The sequence below is a fragment of the Haliotis asinina genome, chromosome 16 (genome assembly GCF_037392515.1).
Source record: "Haliotis asinina isolate JCU_RB_2024 chromosome 16, JCU_Hal_asi_v2, whole genome shotgun sequence".
Taxonomy (NCBI): domain Eukaryota; kingdom Metazoa; phylum Mollusca; class Gastropoda; order Lepetellida; family Haliotidae; genus Haliotis; species Haliotis asinina.
In genome coordinates, this window is record NC_090295.1 from 25,964,797 (window position 1) to 25,983,009 (window position 18,213).

The following is an 18,213-nucleotide window of genomic DNA, read 5'->3' on the forward strand; positions in this document are numbered from 1 at the left end:
ATCTCTGATATGTGTCATTTGTTCAACTCCCTTAGAAAATTTCTATTTTGGAAACAAATTGAGATTTTTCAATAACTATTACAAATAGCCAAATGGTTTTATGATGGTAGCTAAATGTGTCAGATTAAGAGAAACTTTGTTTTTGTACATTTAGACACTTGCTACTGTAAACCTGTGTTTTGGTCTGGTGTAAGTTACAGTGGCATATTAAACTGAGTACAGTATACAAGGAATCAAGGATACAGTTCTTTGGGTTCCATAAGGCATGGACAATGTCACCACTCATTTTGCTGTATTTCTTTCATCTTTAAACCAAGAAGCCATATTGACCTGGCCTTGCTGACTTTAGAAACCTGGTTATGATGTGACTATCTGTTTTTATTGCAGACCTCACAACTTCATAGACCCAAATGTACCAGACATGACTCAGTTCACCAGCATCGAAGATTGGCTCATCTCAATCAAGATGGAGCGCTACATCGACAATTTCTTACAAGCAGGCTTCACCTCAATGGACCAGGTGTGTAGGATAAGTGTGAAGGACCTCATAACACTGGGCATTACCCTTGTTGGCCACCAGAAAAAGATCATGAATAGTGTACAAACTTTCCGAGCTCAAATCGCGGGTGCCCAGATGTCTGAAGGGTTCCTTGTGTAGCCCACCAGCCAGCCTCCACTGACACATAATCTGTGATCATACATCATTGTTCATCTCGCAAGTGCATTGGGTAGTCAACTGTGTCATGTGATAACTTGAACCAGTTGACTGGTCATTATGGTCACATTTCTTCGTGTTGGAAAACTTTAAAAAAAGTTTCAACTCCTTAGGCTTGACGGAAAGGAAAGCACTTGAATGTTCAGCCAAATAATGTCTAGTCTGCAGTTCCACAATTGGATGAGATCTGACCAACCATCAACAGAGGACAGTCCTGCAGAACATGTGAACTAAATTTTGTGATTGGTCATACAAACACATTTATTCTTGTGATTGAATAGTTACATTGCCAAGCTGTATATATGAAGTATTTATTGGCAAAGACATGTATGAATCATGTTCATATCAGTCCAGATTCGGTGCAAGAGAGGATTTGGTGCAAAGTGTTGATGTCAACTGGATAAAGACTAACGTACAGGATGGCCATTGTAAAGCTCACTAGAGAATCTCCACCTGAAAATACAGTGGTCATTTATGTCAACTTTTAGTATTCAAACATCCCCAATATGATATGTTAGCTTTCTGAAGGGTATTTTTACATGTTTTTAAGCTATTGGCTTAACAGCGTAGTCCTGGTACTAGCGTTAGTTGGCGTAATCTTCCCTCAGTGTCCACTTTCTCCTCTTTATATGTGTACAGATATGTTCCATTGAAGGTAGTGAATACATTGAAAGTATAACAACGTATGCCATGACAAGATTCCATGTTCTACTTTACCAGTGATTAGATAAAAAATATGATGTATTCTGTATTCTTAACAATCTAGGTGTGTCATCAATGTTGCTTGTAATTTCCTTGAACGTATTTGAGGGGTTCTCTTGATGCACTGCAGTGTAAGACGAGAATCATCGTGTTTGTAGAGAAGCTATGAACATCCATTGTTTCGTGTGATCAGCTATGCAAATGGACTGCAGATCATGTGACTTGACACTTGACACGTGGTTATATCCGATGTGCAGACTACGTGCAGATTTTGAAATGGGAAAGAAGGATCTCTGAGAGAGGACATGTGATAAGTATGTATTTTCAAACGGAACATAAATATTGGACAAGTGACGTCCAAATTTGAGTTTGTCTTTCTCAGTTATTCTTTCAACCCATAAGGTGTGTACGTTATTGTCTTTAAGAAACTCTAGATTTTTGTAAATATTGCTGTTTAGTTGATGTATGTAAATATTGAAAGTAAATGTTTCGTTGTGCCCAGCATGTACAGAAGTATGAGCGTTGCGAGTGATGGATGGAGAGAGTGAGGAAAGGCCCGAGTGAGAGAGGCCTCCTCAATCCTCAGCATGGCGGTGTGTATGAGAGTAGACGACTGTGTGTTACTATGTGTGTCTCACTTGTTAACTATTCTCTTATGTCTGTCAACGTGTGTTAAAGTTGAACTTTCTTATTGTAATATCTTAGAACTGATCCTGACAGTTAAGACAGTTTCTGACAAGGCATATCAGATGCAATTTGATCTACGCAAGATGCACTCCAGTTTAAGAGAATTATGTACATTTGTCATAATTTTAGTACTGTTTTTGAACAGCATTTTGTTGTCATATGCTGTGAATTCAAGCTATTAGTGAATGTCTTAGTTTCATTTCGGAGATTGATAGTTGTTACTTTGGTAGATGGAAATGGGTTCAGTTTGTACCGTGTCTTTCTCATTTATTTGTTGTATGTAATTGATGAGTGTATCATGCATATCCAACATTCTCCAGTATTTGCACTTCATGTGAATTGTCTCTCAGAAATACACAGCCTTTTAATCATTATGGCAATAACATGTGGATTGGACTATGGCCTGCTGAATGAAATTTCTTGGTATCTATAATGAAATTGAAATGGAAATGGTAAATTTCTGAGAAGATAACCTACACAACACATTCGTCCCTTTATTCAATAGGCTTGACCACCTGTTGTATTTGAATGTATGTGAAATGCATAGATTCATATTATCATATCATTTGAAGCTCAATAGTTGTGTAAATCTCTTGTAATACTAAACAGAATGTTGATGTGATGACAAGTTTAACTCCTGGAAATCTGGAAGTAGGTTGTATTTCAAAGGCTTGTGAAGTTTCTATGTGATGTGTTAGATTTGTCTGAGGTAGCTCACTGGAACATTTTGCTACAGTTTCATTTACATTAGATATTGAAAAGGTGCTTAAAAGTTCACACTTTTGTTACATACCACATTAGATGAAAGTACCTGTCATTTAGGAACATTTCACAAATTATGTTTTATACCCTGCCATTTTGGAGATTGTTTTGTTACTGATTAAGCGTTTATTTTCTAGAACTGCGGCTCAAAGGTGCACTTTGTGTTTTAAGTTATGTGTTTTACCCTGAAGGATTAGTTTATGTATATATGTTTTTAATTTTCTTATAGTGTCACTAGTTTACTGTTAGCATGTATAAACAGGTTACAATTGGCAGTGTTTTGTTTTAATGCAACTATGAGTGAATGAGTCTACTATGCATTTTATTTATTTCTATGGTTTGTGTATATTATAAATTCAAAGTCAGAAATGCTCAAAGGATGATAAAACTATCATGAACGATACCATGAGATTGGATTCTTTTAGATGATATTAACCATACTTTTATCTTCCTATGAACACTTCAACTGTACTACTTCATTCCTCAAACATAAATTTGCATTGTGTTCACAGCTTTCATTTTATATGTTCAGCAATGTACAGAGGTTTTGTACTTAAATATTACTGTAAGTGTTATTTGACAAGGTCAATAAACAGGGCCATTGGGAGCTTTAAAGATACCACCACATAACTTGACTTTCAAAATTCAAAATTTTACCTAATGGAAGTTTACTGTAACTGCATTAACGCTGCTATGGTTCCAGACGTTACAGAGTTATAATTCTCCAGTAAGTTGCAGGAACCACACCGACAACAGATTTTTCAGAACTATGTGGAATGATGAAGATTTACTGTTTTTAGTACTGGAACATATGTTTAGATATTTAAAAACTTGCATTCTACCAAACAGGTTAATCCATGTCAGATTTCCAGGCCAAATTATCCAAAGAGCAATTATACATGCCAAAAATCTGAGATGGATGACCAACTCAGCAAAATGCCCAAACATTTGTGACACGATAATCCTTGTTCCACGCCCTAAACATGGTTTCAAGGGAAGTAACTCCCTCCAACTGAGCCGGCATCCTGAAAGCAATATCAGCACAGAGGTGTACAATATTGTTATAACTTGTAATAAAACAAATGAAAATAAAAATGTATAAAGTTTATAGAAATGACCTTGTTGTGTGTTAACTTCTTTTGACACCTGGTATCAACACTGCAACATGATGTTGCATCGTGTAATGTATTGTTACTGTGTGTGCATTATGTAAGTATCTACCCAGTCAAGTGACCTTATTAGTGGTTGGCCTGCTTGTCTGTCAAGGTTAATGTCATCTCTGAAACTGCAGACTCAGTGAAGCCTGTACTTCATATGCTGGAACCCACAAATGATGAATTGCTGAATATGGCATTGTAACAAACATCAAAGAGTGGAAAGATTGTGCAAATATAGCAAGAGCAATCTTTTGAGACTTCATGAATTGTTCTCAATTTGAAACATCTTTCATACATATTATTTTAGAATTGAATTAAGGGAATTAAGGAATCTCTCTACTGTGGGAGATTTCCTCGTGGAAACTGTGGATAGTATGAAGGACCGTCCTTGTGGGTCACCATTGGTTTTCAGTGTTGTGAGAAACTTGATACACTCTTGGGGACTGTCCTTGCGGGCATAACAACCTGAGCATTTAGGAAGGTAGTATGGTGGAACATCACCTCTCAGATTGGGTCTCCATCATATCAACTTTGGGGGAATTATGTAAATTAGATTTGGTGCCTGACACTGAGGGTAAAGGTTCGAGTCCCAGATGGGACTGAACTCAAAAAGTACGAGAATTTGTGCTTTACAAAGAAAGTGTAGTCCCAAATATGGCATGTTAAATTGTTTAAAGACCAGGTTATGCATACCAAATAATACAGAATAAAACTGAATTTCACCAATGTTAGAATCAGTTCAGTCAATTCTGAGCGACTCAGTAGTTCATGTGTTTGAGCTGTGTCAAATGTCCAGATACAGAATATATGATGGGATATAGTGAGCCTCACTACAACATCATAAATGCAGCTGTTTTTATGCTATATTTTGTACATAAATATCTGTCAACCTCAAGCAAGTTGGTTTGCTGTTTACCATATTTAAAATGCAAAATCTGCCATAAATGGATCACAAACTTTAGGAAACATTTTGTGTGTTTGAGGTAGGTAGAAGTTAACCAAAATACTTCTGTATTTAAATGCATGTATTTGAGATGCTACACTACCCCTTCCAGATGATGTAATCATAAGGACATAACTGATTCTAATGTTTCAGCTGTTCATGCATAAGGCCAAGGGTTTAAGCTAAGTGTCAAATGGTCACACAAGTTTCAGCTCCCAGTATATTGTAAACAGTACCAGGTTGAATATCTGGATACAATGTAAGTAAAAGATCAAAGTGAGTTTGTCCTTAAAATACAGTCCCTGTCAAAATCTAAATCAAGCAATCCAAATCTCTGACTGTTGATTATGAAGGGAAATATATTCAATACCATTCTGAACATATTTTATATGAGATTGTCCGAGGATATAGTGTTATGCAAGAGGTACCAGATGACATTTTATTTTGCAAATTTTATACCCCAGTGTGTTGTGATGACTCATCTCGTGAACCACATTACCCACTATTGTGAAACTTTGAACATGGCTTTGCTAATGATCCCTTCACAATAAAATAGAATCTTTACATACATTGGACATCGAGGTTTTGATATCCAGCTCTCTACTTTTTGATATTCCAGCGTACACTCACAAAATGACCCGTAAATAGTGTCATCTAACAAGTACTGGCAGACCGATTAGGACTCTTCATATTTTTAACCCAACCAAGAATTGAGTGGACGACCTTGAATCTATGGTGTTTGGCGTATGCAACGCGAGATAATTATGGCGCAAACATTCCCTCTGGATTTTGGTTGCCTTAATTCTGTGGTTTCCTCTGACACATATAGAAGAAAATGAAATAAGCATGTTAACACTAAGTCATAGCTATCCCATGTGATATGCCCCCATCTTTAGTCATCATCTCTTTCTGCTGTGTAAGACGAATGTATGGTTCTCAGTCCTTGGGACCTTCAGCAGAGTCACAATACTCGTCTACCGCCGTTAAGGTCTTTTTTTTGTTATCCTCAACCGGAAGGGTTATAGCTGAAACGGTACCACAGCAGAACGGCACCTAACTCGTTTGGTGAAAACGGCACCATATTGGTGAAAACGGCTACTGTTTGATGGGCTAAAACGGCACCATATATAAAACATTCATATGTTTCAATATTTTTTTTACATGTTTTGTTTCATTTTACATCAAGTTATCAAGCATTATTTTGGGATATTTGGTGGTCCTGAAAAGGACAGTTATGAGTGAGTGTTGGTAACTCAATGAAGGATGATGGGTCCATGGTTTGCTGACGTCATGACAACATAGGAAACGCACTCTCCTACCATGCGTCGAGCCAGCATAGTATGTTATATGCTAAGTCATCGCTGCGCCGCAGTGTGTAGGAAACGATATTGAATCGGAAATGACATCAAGAGACCGGCAATGACGTAAGATTATCGAAAGTGACGGCAGAAGTTTGGACAAATTATACAAGAATATGAAGTGTATATAGTAGCATCCAATACCTTGACACTGGGATATGGACTACTCATTTCAGTAAATGGAAGTTATCTTCCGTTACATAATTAACCCAATCCTGTGATTCCCCAGTGTTTTGTACACTACGAAGTGATAGTTATCCTAAACCAGTTATAAAGATTTATTAGTAGTTACTAGTGGTATATAAACAGGTTATTTTAGGCATAGTTGGATCAGGCAGCCATAATCCAAAGGTGAATGATAACACCATAATTAGGAACAATTACATACATTGTTAGTTTTTGTTAGTAACCTTGCCTTTGCAATCGTTCCTAAATATAAACACATGCTTAATTGTTAGCATTAGCATTGTGTGGGGACTTAGCATTGTGTGCCATGGTTTGAATGACCTAAAAGGTCTATCCCCTAAAATGGCGTGAAAGGCTGCACTTGTCTTTTCTATAGCTTTAAAGATATTCCAACAATGCTTGATTAGACTAGTGGATTTTACAAGACAATGTGTACAATGTGTGCAATACGTTTGCACAATGAATGGCATACCTAGAACTCCATTTCCCCTTTTGCCTCGAGTCAAGTTTTCTGCTGTGACCCCATCGTCAATCTCTTGCACATATGCCATTGCTCCCGTTCCTTTAAACTGAATTCGATCACTTAATACTAAATACTTTTCTTATACTAAACGGGTAGTCGGCAGGGTAGGTGTGAATCAACTGATAAGAATGGAGAAGTAATATGACCGTGGATTGAAACAAATCCCACTGCCTCAGTACCCTCATCAACGGTTCTAACTGCCATACATTCTTCTTAAATTTCCAAAGTATTTAAATGATAATCTTAAAATCTTGGAACCATAACTGACAAGTTTAATACTGTTGTCGTTTGAATGCCAAGTTGGAAGATCGTGAAATTTCTAATTCTCCTTAGGAATAGCTGCGCGTCTGCCTCTGGCGGGATATACCCCTGGAAAGTTTTCTACCGTATGTTTCAAAGAGAATATTATGTTGTTTTGCCGTGCAAGATGAGGGGACTTGGAGAAGCGGAAGCACAAAGTGTTTCTTCTAAATCTCCTTCGTGCTAGAAGCTGTCATAAATTTGATAATCTGCAACTTCACTGATGCAATCATGTCCTCACCAAAGGGTTGTATGGTCTAAGGGGGATAACTCCTACTTAACACATACCTAGTCTGATGGTGAGTGAGGAAGGTATAGATTAGTCCGTCTCACAGTCCCTGAACCACATGTGTGTGGTTTGCAGAGAATAGTTGCGCTTTCTGGAGTAGAAAGAAGTCTTTACTATGTACCCTCAGTTCATCACGTGTGCTTTTCGTCATGAACTGATCCTGAAGAAAGTAAGCAGCACAAATAGTGTCACACGCCTTGTTAATGCACGTTCACACCCAGAGATGTTTTGAGATGAACAGCGGATTTTTCAGTTCTATCAAAATGGCCACTGTACACTGAACATTGGCCTACTAGCAACAAACCAAACAAGTGTACAACGACCCCCTCGATGCCATTGTGATAATCTCTCAGTTTTGTAAGGCATGTTAAGTTCTTCGTAAGATACATTTTACGAGTAAGCCAAGACTAGCATGTGCCACTCATTTGAAAATGTGAACTTGTTATCGATAATATTCTTTCTTTACTTGACAAGGAAGAACAATAATTACGAACGCAAATGAAGAGGTGCCTTATTATTCGCGTTGCTCGGACAACCCGGCTTCGGGTAGTTGACACATCATGATAGATAGCCAAACAGGCAAACAGGCACGTCTTACTCTACACACCATCTGCTTATTTGAGGTACAAAGATCGTCGCTGACATCCACCTCAACTATGTTTAGTTGCCATGGGCATAAATAGAGTTTCCACTTCAATTAAGTTGATGAAACCCCCAAAAGCTGCGCTGTGGTGAAAACAAGCAGGTTTGTATTCCCTCTGTGTCTGGACTAACAGTGAGTCCTGTGTCCCCAGAGTCCATATATTACGAGTGGAACTGAGTCCGATGCCATGAAGACGTATACTGTGATTCCAAGTTCTCAAAATAGTCAGCCACAACATTCCGTGCTGGTTTCCACAGCCAAGACAGTTTTCAGTGTGGACAGTTATACGCACAATATGTATATTTGTATGTATTTGGTTCAAGTATCTAAGATCATAGCAAGCATGGATCCCAGGTTTCAGTATGTCAGTGCATCTCGTGGACCCCACACATGCTATTGACGTGGACTCGTTCCATGATTTACAAATGAAGTTGCAAGGGGCCGGTGCCACGAAAACCATTTCCATGGTTACTCGTGTACATACTCAAGTACATAACAGGTTAGATGAAAGTGGTTGTTTGATCAAAGAGGGGTCACCATATTATTATTTATCCAGTTTTAAGTGGATACAATTTCCAGTTATATATTTTGTGATCCTTAGCAAAGTGTAAGTAGTATACTTCCATACACATGCTTAATAATGGGACAAGAATAAACTGCCACACCTTTTCTCTTCAGAGACCATAAGATTTTGGTTTCCTCGGCTCAGACAGCGAATATAGGCAACACACTGGCATCTGAAGGGAGTGAGTGCAGTATTCCCCATATATCCCCTTTTGACCTGTTGTGAATTATATAGAGGATGGGCGTAGTTTTACGCCGCTTTTAACAGTATTCCAGCAATATCATGGCGGTGGACAGCAGACAGTATTTCACATAAATATATAATGCTTTTTAGAAGTGGTAATATAAAGATCACATGTATTATATTTGTGATTATACTTTCAGTATAGATTTTAGAATCTTCATAAGATCTAATCCTGGATTCCAACCAAAACAACTGACTATACTTGTCTGGAGATCGACGACCCAGGGTACCCGTATAGGTTTCCTTGTCTGGAGATCGACGACCCAGGATACCCGTATATGTTTCCTTGTCTGGAGATCGACGACCCAGGATACCCGTATAGGTTTCCTTGTGAGATCGACGACCCAGGGTACCCGTATAGGTTTCCTTGTGAGATCGACGACCCAGGATACCCGTATAGGTTTCCTTGTGAGATCGACGACCCAGGATACCCGTATAGGTTTCCTTGTGAGATCGACGACCCAGGATACCCGAATAGGTTTCCTTGTCTGGAGATCGGTGGCCCTGGGTGCCCGAATGACATTCCTTGTCTGGAGATCAATGACCAAGGATACCCGTGTGACTTTAGTGGATTTCGGGATCGACAACCCACTATACCCGTATGGTTTTCTTTGTCTGGAGATGGACGATCCTGGGTACCCGAATGGCATTCCTTGTGTGGAGACCAATGGCTCAGGATACCCGTATGACTTTCCTTGTCTGACGATTGACAGCCCTGGGTACCCGTATGACATTGAGATCGACAATCCAGGGTTCAAAACTTTACTTATCTGAAGATCGACGACCCAGGATACCCGCATGACTTTCCTTGTCTGGAGATTGACGACCCAGGATACCCGCATGACTTTCCTTGTTTGGAGATTGACGACCCAGGATACCCGCATGACTTTCCTTGTCTGGAGATTGACGACCCAGCTAACGCAAAGCTTCTTCTGGAGTCGCGGTTTGAAATTAAACATTGAAGGATTTACTCAGCAGTAAACAAAGAATTTTATGTCTTAACTATAGATAACCAGGAACATTAGGGAGTTATTTTCAAGGTAGATGCTAGTGAGGTTATTAAGGAATATTAATACAGGTCTTCACTCTTGCATTGAAAGGTAAGTCAATAAAATAAATTCATTGACAACGTTATCAATTCTGCAAAGATTCAAAATTCACTGATCCTTGATATTTAAGTAAAAAAGTACATTTTGATGAAGAAATCAAATAAATAATCAAGTCATGAAAATGTTACTAGTGGGTGATACATAAATAAAGTAACTACAAAGTAACATAAAACCAGAAATTGTGCTAAACAGATCTCATGTTCATGTTATTTCCAGTCAATTACTTTTCAAGGGATGTATCTCAGCTGAACTGCATGGGTGAGCGAGTCATCTCTCAAACTTGTATTTTTACAAAAGTAACATTGACACAGAACGTCATATGTGATGAAAGCAATCGTGGAATACAATAGTGGAATGGCAACCCATGTAGTTATCGTTTAGTTTCATGAATTTTTAAATAAATTCTTGGATGTACCATCTCCTTCGAGTATAACTTGTAATACCAGGCCTGATTAGGTGTCTCAGAATCGTAAGGTGCCTGCTTTGGTGCACGATCAACCATTAGATAAAGCGATTTCGATATGGCTATATACCCAACATAAGGGGATTTGTTTTAGAGCTGTTGAAATTGCATTTGTTTCTTCTTTGAAACTGTGGTCTGGTGCCCTAGATGAGATCGTGTTAGATTCTGTGGAAGTGGAAGTGTCGTATGTCCTTCAGAAGTGAGTATATCCTGTAATGTATTATCCATCTGAAAGGTCACATGCAACCAAAAAATCAAACATATTTAAAACTCAGTTATCACTTGTTCATAATATATAAAATGTACTGCTTAAGAAAAAAAAACCCCAAAATAAACAACATTATAGGCGTATGATCGAAAATCAAAAGTACAACATTTTGTACTTGGGTTTACCTCCCTCGAAACGAAGCAACCGCGATACCCTGTAGTGTATCACCGATGTCAACGACATATGTTCTTCACAAGAGAGTATTTCCTGTAATGCATCACATATGTTAACGACATATGTTCTTCACAAGAGAGTATTTCCTGTAATGCATCACACACGTTAACGACATATGTTCTTCACAAGAGAGTATTCCCTGTAATGCATCACACACGTTAACGACATATGTTCTTCACAAGAGAGTATTCCCTGTAATGCATCACATACGTTAACGACATATGTTCTTCACAAGAGAGTATTTCCTGTAATGCATCACATATGTTAACGACATATGTTCTTCACAAGAGAGTATTTCCTGTAATGCATCACACATATGTTAACGACATATGTTCTTCACAAGAGAGCATTTCCTGTAATGCATCACATATGTTAACGACATATGTTCTTCACAAGAGGGTATTCCTTGTAGTGTATCACCTATGTTAACGATGTTTGTTCTTCACAGGAGAGTATTTCCTGTATTGCATCAAATATATTAACGATACACGTGCTTTTGTGCATGACACGTCTGCCTTCATCTGTTCTCAGCAGGGTTGTCGGCACAAAACTGCACACGGTGAGATATTCCAGCAATAAATAAAACATGTTATCTTAATCCTCCATGGTTAAGTAAAAACAGGTCGTTCGTCATCCTCATCTGGATATAGCCGAGTCTCAAATCTGGCGGGAAATTCAGGGCCTCTTGGAGTTCAGTGAATACGATATCCCATTCCCCACTAGCGTGGCCTCAACACTAAATGCATGAAACCAGAAACCTGGTGCCGATGTTCTTTACAATAATGACGGTGGAAATAAGCCAGTAGTTGACACCTTATTGTATTATGTCCAGTATTTGCCGTAGATTTGAACGTCAAGTTCAGAACCTGATAAAAGCCTTAACAGCGTATGTATTGTGGAAGTTTGATTTGATTTTAATATGTACAACCTCAGTAATAACAACTGTTTTTCAGTATAGAATTGTGTCTTGTTAAGCGTATGCCCTGTGCTGTGTGTGGCAATAGTGACGTTATGTACGGGGCGGGCGTCGGTGTGTTCGGTGTCTGAATTAAGACTGTGCCCTGTGCTGTATGTGGATCTAGTGACGTTATGTACAGGGCGGGCGTCGGTGTGTTCGGTGTGTTCAGTGTGTTAAGCGTGTGTCATGTGCTGTATGATGCACTAGTGACTTATGTACAGGGCGGGCGTCGGTGTGTTCAGTGTGTTCAGTGTGTTAGCGTGTGTCCTGTGCTGTATGAGGCACTAGTGACTTATGTACGTTATGTACAGGGCGGGCGTCGGTGTGTTCGGTGTGTTCAGTGTGTTCAGTGTGTTCAGTGTGTTAGCGTGTGTCCTGTGCTGTATGAGGCACTAGTGACTTATGCACGTTATGTGACGTTATGTACAGGGCGGGCGTCGGTGTGTTCGGTGTGTTCAGTGTGTTCAGTGTGTTAGCGTGTGTCCTGTGCTGTATGAGGCACTAGTGACTTATGTACGTTATGTGACGCTATGTACAGGGCGGGCGTCGGTGTGTTCGGTGTGTTCAGTGTGTTCAGTGTGTTAGCGTGTGTCCTGTGCTGTATGTGGCACTAGTGACTTATGTACGTTATGTGACGCTATGTACAGGGCGGGCGTCGGTGTGTTCGGTGTGTTCAGTGTGTTAGCGTGTGTCCTGTGCTGTATGAGGCACTAGTGACTTATGTACGTTATGTACAGGGCGGGCGTCGGTGTGTTCGGTGTGTTCAGTGTGTTCAGTGTGTTAGCGTGTGTCCTGTGCTGTATGAGACACTAGTGACTTATGCACGTTATGTGACGTTATGTACAGGGCGGGCGTCGGTGTGTTCGGTGTGTTCAGTGTGTTCAGTGTGTTAGCGTGTGTCCTGTGCTGTATGAGGCACTAGTGACTTATGTACGTTATGTGACGCTATGTACAGGGCGGGCGTCGGTGTGTTCGGTGTGTTCAGTGTGTTCAGTGTGTTAGCGTGTGTCCTGTGCTGTATGTGGCACTAGTGACTTATGTACGTTATGTGACGCTATGTACAGGGCGGGCGTCGGTGTGTTCGGTGTGTTCAGTGTGTTCAGTGTGTTAGCGTGTGTCCTGTGCTGTATGTGGTAATAGTGACGTTATGTACAGGGCGGGCGTCGGTGTGTTCGGTGTGTTCAGTGTGTTCAGTGTGTTAGCGTTTGTCCTGTGCTGTATGTGGCAATAGTGACGTTATGTACAGGGCGGGTGTCGGTGTGTTAAGCGTGTGCCCTGTGCTGTATGTGGCAATAGTGACGTTAGGTACAGGGTGGGCGTCGGTGTGTTCGGTGTGTTAAGCTTGTGCCCTGTGCTGTATGTGGCAATAGTGACGTTATGTACAGGGCGGGCGTCGGTGTGTTCGGTGTGTTAAGCGTGTGCCCTGTGCTGTACGTGACAATAGTGACGTTATGTACAGGGCGGGCGTCGGTGTGTTCGGTGTGTTAAGCGTGTGCCCTGTGCTGTACGTGGCAATAGTGACGTTAGGTACAGGGTGGGCGTCGGTGTGTTCCGCTTGCTTTTCTCGATCGGGAATGAAGCTGACTAAACTCGACACATGCTGTGATTTTCTCGCAGGGAGGGACGTGCATACTTGCACAGGTGATGGCTGTTGAATGTTCATGGTAAAACATATTACGTTAGAACAGAAGTGTTTGCCAAACATTTGTCTAACAAGGCGGGCATCCATGAGTTGTCTCCCTTCAGCTGAAGAACACCCTGTCGTACACCTGAAAGCTTCTTGGTGAGTTAAAAATGAAGCATACAGCGTTTCTTGATGACTATGTTTCGATTTCATTTTATACCGTTATCAAGCTGCACCTCGACAGCAGTGTAAGAATCTACATCGAAACGTTGCTCTAAGCAATAAACAGTTTGAAAGTTGTATGTATGTATGTATGTATGTATGTATGTATGTATGTATGTATGTATGTATGTATGTATGTATGTATGTATGTATGTATGTATGTATGTATGTATGTATGTATGTATGTATGTATGTATGTATGTATGTATGTATGTATGTATGTATGTATGTATGTATGTATGTATGTATGTATGTATGTATGTATGTATGTATGTATGTATGTATGTATGTATGTATGTATGTATGTATGTATGTATGCTTTATTCAGTAAAGGAGCCACCGGCCCTTTATACACATACATGACAGATGAATTCATTAAATAACACGAAGCGCCATAAAAATGAGTGTGACGGAATGGACGCCAAGGGGTAGCTGTTCAGAGGATGAGGATACAAGATTAGCTAGATACAAAATATTTTCTACGTAATTTCATAGCTAGGAAAATATACTTAGCAATGTTGTTTATAAGAATGCTGTCCCGGGAAGTAAACAACAGAGCTAGCCTGTTTTCAGAGGGATATACATAATAAAAACGTGGTATGAGAGATGCTCTCAGATCGTCATAGAATGAACATTCAAGGCAAAAATGGTACTCGGATTCGATCGTAGGAATAACACACAATGGATATGAACGTTCATTACGTGCAAGTTTTAAACGTCTTCCATGTTCAGTCATTAACATATGATCTGAACAGCGAAATCTACAATGGGCAATGCGATATACCTTCACATTGACAGCTGTAATGTAATATTCTTCTGTCACAATCATTTTTATTTGTCTGAAAAAATCTAACTTAATATATTTTATGAGATCTGAAGCCTATGTTTGGAGATCAATGTCAGTGCACCTCTGCTTAAATTGTATAAGGAAATTGTTAACATTTGTTGATCAATCCACACATTTCCAAAACCATATCTGGAGAGAAGTTTCTTAACTCTCAAAGCCCAACAATCAAGATTCTTTCCAGCTAAGTGATACTGATATTTATATACCTCATACAGAATAGAATTCTCATTTTGATTTATTAGTTTGGTCCAATATTTCACAATTTTATAATAAGCATCAACTTTCAAAGAGTAACGACCTAATTCACTACGTGCAGTATTATTTGCAGTAGTACTTGACAGGTGAAGTATTTGCTTACAAAACTTGTCATGGACATTTTGTATATTTGGTGAGGGATGGAACCCCCAAATTTCAAAACCCCCCAAAACCCCCGGACTATACTTCAAGACTGGAAGAATTGTTAACATCAAAAATATATAATAAGACTTTCAATGGTACGTTTGTGAATTTTTTCACAGAAGATCTAACAATAGAGAGTACTTTCCATGCTTGTTCGGCTAAGGTTTTTTTAGTTTGATAGCAACTTCAAGAGCACGAAAAGTGAACACCGAGATATATATATGCTGGAACTATCTCTATAGGGGTTCCGTTTAAAAATAATTTTTCATATTTCCTAAGTCTGCCGGCTTTTCTAAAACAATAATCTTAGTCTTGTCAATATTTATTTTAAGTTTCCATTTGTTTCAATAGGAATTTAACTTATCAATTCTCTTCTGCAGCCCCAAAACTGTCCTATCAAATAGAACGATGTAATCTGCGAACAACAGAATAAACAGCTCTATGAAGTCTAGATTAACACAGATATAGACAAATAGTCCACTACGTCATTAATAAAAGAGGAGAACAAAAATGGTGATAATTGGCATCTTTGACGCACTTCATACATACATTTAAAAAAGAGGTACAGCCTGTTTTTAGTGAAAAACATGACTTTACATTTTGATACATATTTTTAAGTAAAGTGAACATTTTTCCTCTCACATTTCCAAGCCACAGTTTATAAAATAAACTAATTCTGTTAACAGAGTCGAATGCAGCCTTTAGATCAACAAATATAACCGTCCCCTAAATAATGATAAATATTTATTGACAACAGTATGGAGAATAAGGATATTATCACCATGTCTAAAAACTGCTTGCTCTGGAGTAAGAACATTTCTTTGTTGATCCCAGGCATACAACCTACTATTAATAATCTTAGCAAATATCTTCCCTGAAACGTCCAAAAGTGTGATCAGTCTGTGATCAGACGGTATATCGACGCCACCTTTTTTATGCAGGGGAATGATGACACCGAGGGTCCAGGCTGACGGGTATACCCTTGACTATAGTATGGCATTAAAGTTTGTAAGCTATAAGTGGGTACATCTTTCTCTCATCCCTTTACCATATTATTCTGACATTTCACAAACATTACTTAGAAATATTATATAAGCCCTTCTACGAATTATGAGTGTAACGTGTAAATATATCTCAAATACTAGTATATGATAATTATAGTATTTCCAGAAATTATTGAGAAATAATTAAAGCAAATATGTAATACATATATATATGTATATATGTTTCACTTAATGAGCATGTTGAGATAGGATTCTCTTACAGTCTAAGTGTCTTTTCAGTACTTTCAGAGATACACGACTGAATGCTCCTCGGTACACTACCGATCAAAGTTTGAAGGAAATCGTTTGACAGCGTATCCCAATTTTACATCACTTCTTTCTTCATATCTTCAATATTTCTAAGGTTGCTGTTGGTTTATTCTGTCCTTCATTGGTCCCCACATGTTCTCAGTATGGTTACTGTCGGGGCTGTTGCTTGGCCAGTCGAAAGCTTGAACAGTATCGTCAGACAGCCGCTGTTTTGGGTATGCAGCAATCATTGTGGTTTGGGTCGTCACCGTGCTGGGAAATCCAATTATGTTCACGCAGTGTTGGATGGAGGTGATTATTTAAGATGTCAACATATTGTTCCTTCCTCAAATTTCCAGTGAAAATACACAACAGCATCACTGATATACCACTCCACATGTGAAATTTCGGGCTAGGTTTTTGGCGATGGTAGATAAGTTTCACGGTATCGTTTGCCCAAATGTGCACACATGTTGGAAGAAGCAAGACAAAACTTTCATCATGAAAGGACACATTATCCCAAACTTGATTTTAGTGAGCTCTACACCTGTATATACGTCTTTCTTTTTGTGTATCTTTCATCAGTGGTGAGGGAAATGTGTGTATTGTGCAGAAGCTTCCATTATATACATGATGACGTCCTCTATTAAAGGTCACATGCAACGTAAAACACAACTTTGCAGATTCTGGTATCTTTCGGTATGCACTTGATAAAAAATGCCAATTCAACCTATAAAGTTGAAAAAAACGCGATGAAAAAAAAGCCCGCGAAATAGGAGTTCAAACGTTTCACTAAATTCCCCCCAGCGCTGGGGGGAAAACTGGTTTCAACAGCTGTACTGCGCTGCGTCCATAACGCATGCGCAGTGAACAGGTTCGCGGAGCTTGAAACAGTATGCATGCCCAGCGTCTGAGGTCGTGAGCAGTAGCCTAATCTTGGTTGTATACACAAACAAGTAAATAATTTACTCGTTACGCAAAAAAACTTGTTGATTGTGGTAAGCAGTCTCTGTCACAGAGAAAGCTCAGTGTCCGGTTTATTCACAGCTATATGTCTGCCTGCCTGTCTGCTAAAGACAACATGCAATACACAGCTTCAATCACTGACCACGTGCATTTTGAACTTAACACCTATCAGACTATACGACATAAAGAAAATAAGTTGATTTATGACTCGCGCACCCGAGTCCCATGTCTGCCACATTATGTAATTAGGCACGTGTGATACACCTGACATGTTTTTATGTCTGTGGGTTGCAAACAAACTACATTTATTTTTTTCGGATGACTGGATCTGACGGAAACTGGTGCAAACTCTTGTCAGTTTCAAGTCCTGCTTTGTACTTGGAGGAATGACAGATTCCAGCCACGCAGTAGTTTGCCATCTACTGTCTACTGACATGATTGGATCGAACGCAAATTCAGAGAACATGTGCTTTCCAAATCCAACATCTCTATATACATTCTTCATGGATAACGACTTCTTTCAGTGTTTATGATTTTGTTTGACAACAGTATATGAATCCATACTGAAACGACTCATCAAGTACACAAAAAGAAGTTGTTATCCATAAAGAATCTTACTTTCTTGTGACTGGCTATACTTCTAAAATGCCTATCAAACAGATCATCTTTCTGTACACACAATGAACCCTCAGCATATCAGCAAATGGAACAGCCAATCGGAAGCCGTCGTTGCACTTGAGTGCATATCCACCCGCTATGACTGGGTTCGGTCTCCCGAGGGCTTCGTTTCGGGGGAAGTAAGCCCAAGTACAAAATAT

General features: G+C 39.2%; 2 protein-coding genes across 3 annotated transcripts in view; both read left to right on the forward strand.

Moving 5' to 3' along the window:
• Positions 1-3,974, forward strand: part of LOC137267971 (ephrin type-A receptor 4-like) — an 88,267-nt gene extending 84,293 nt beyond the window's left edge. For both annotated transcript variants that reach the window (XM_067802430.1, XM_067802431.1), the window contains one exon: positions 388-3,974. In XM_067802430.1, the coding sequence (XP_067658531.1) occupies positions 388-658 (271 nt within the window). In that variant the 3' untranslated portion in view covers positions 659-3,974. The remainder of the gene's footprint in view (positions 1-387) is intronic.
• LOC137268944 (uncharacterized) overlaps positions 1-18,213 on the forward strand; it is a 280,426-nt gene that overhangs the window by 126,662 nt on the left and 135,551 nt on the right. The gene's annotated exons all lie outside the window — the stretch shown is intronic.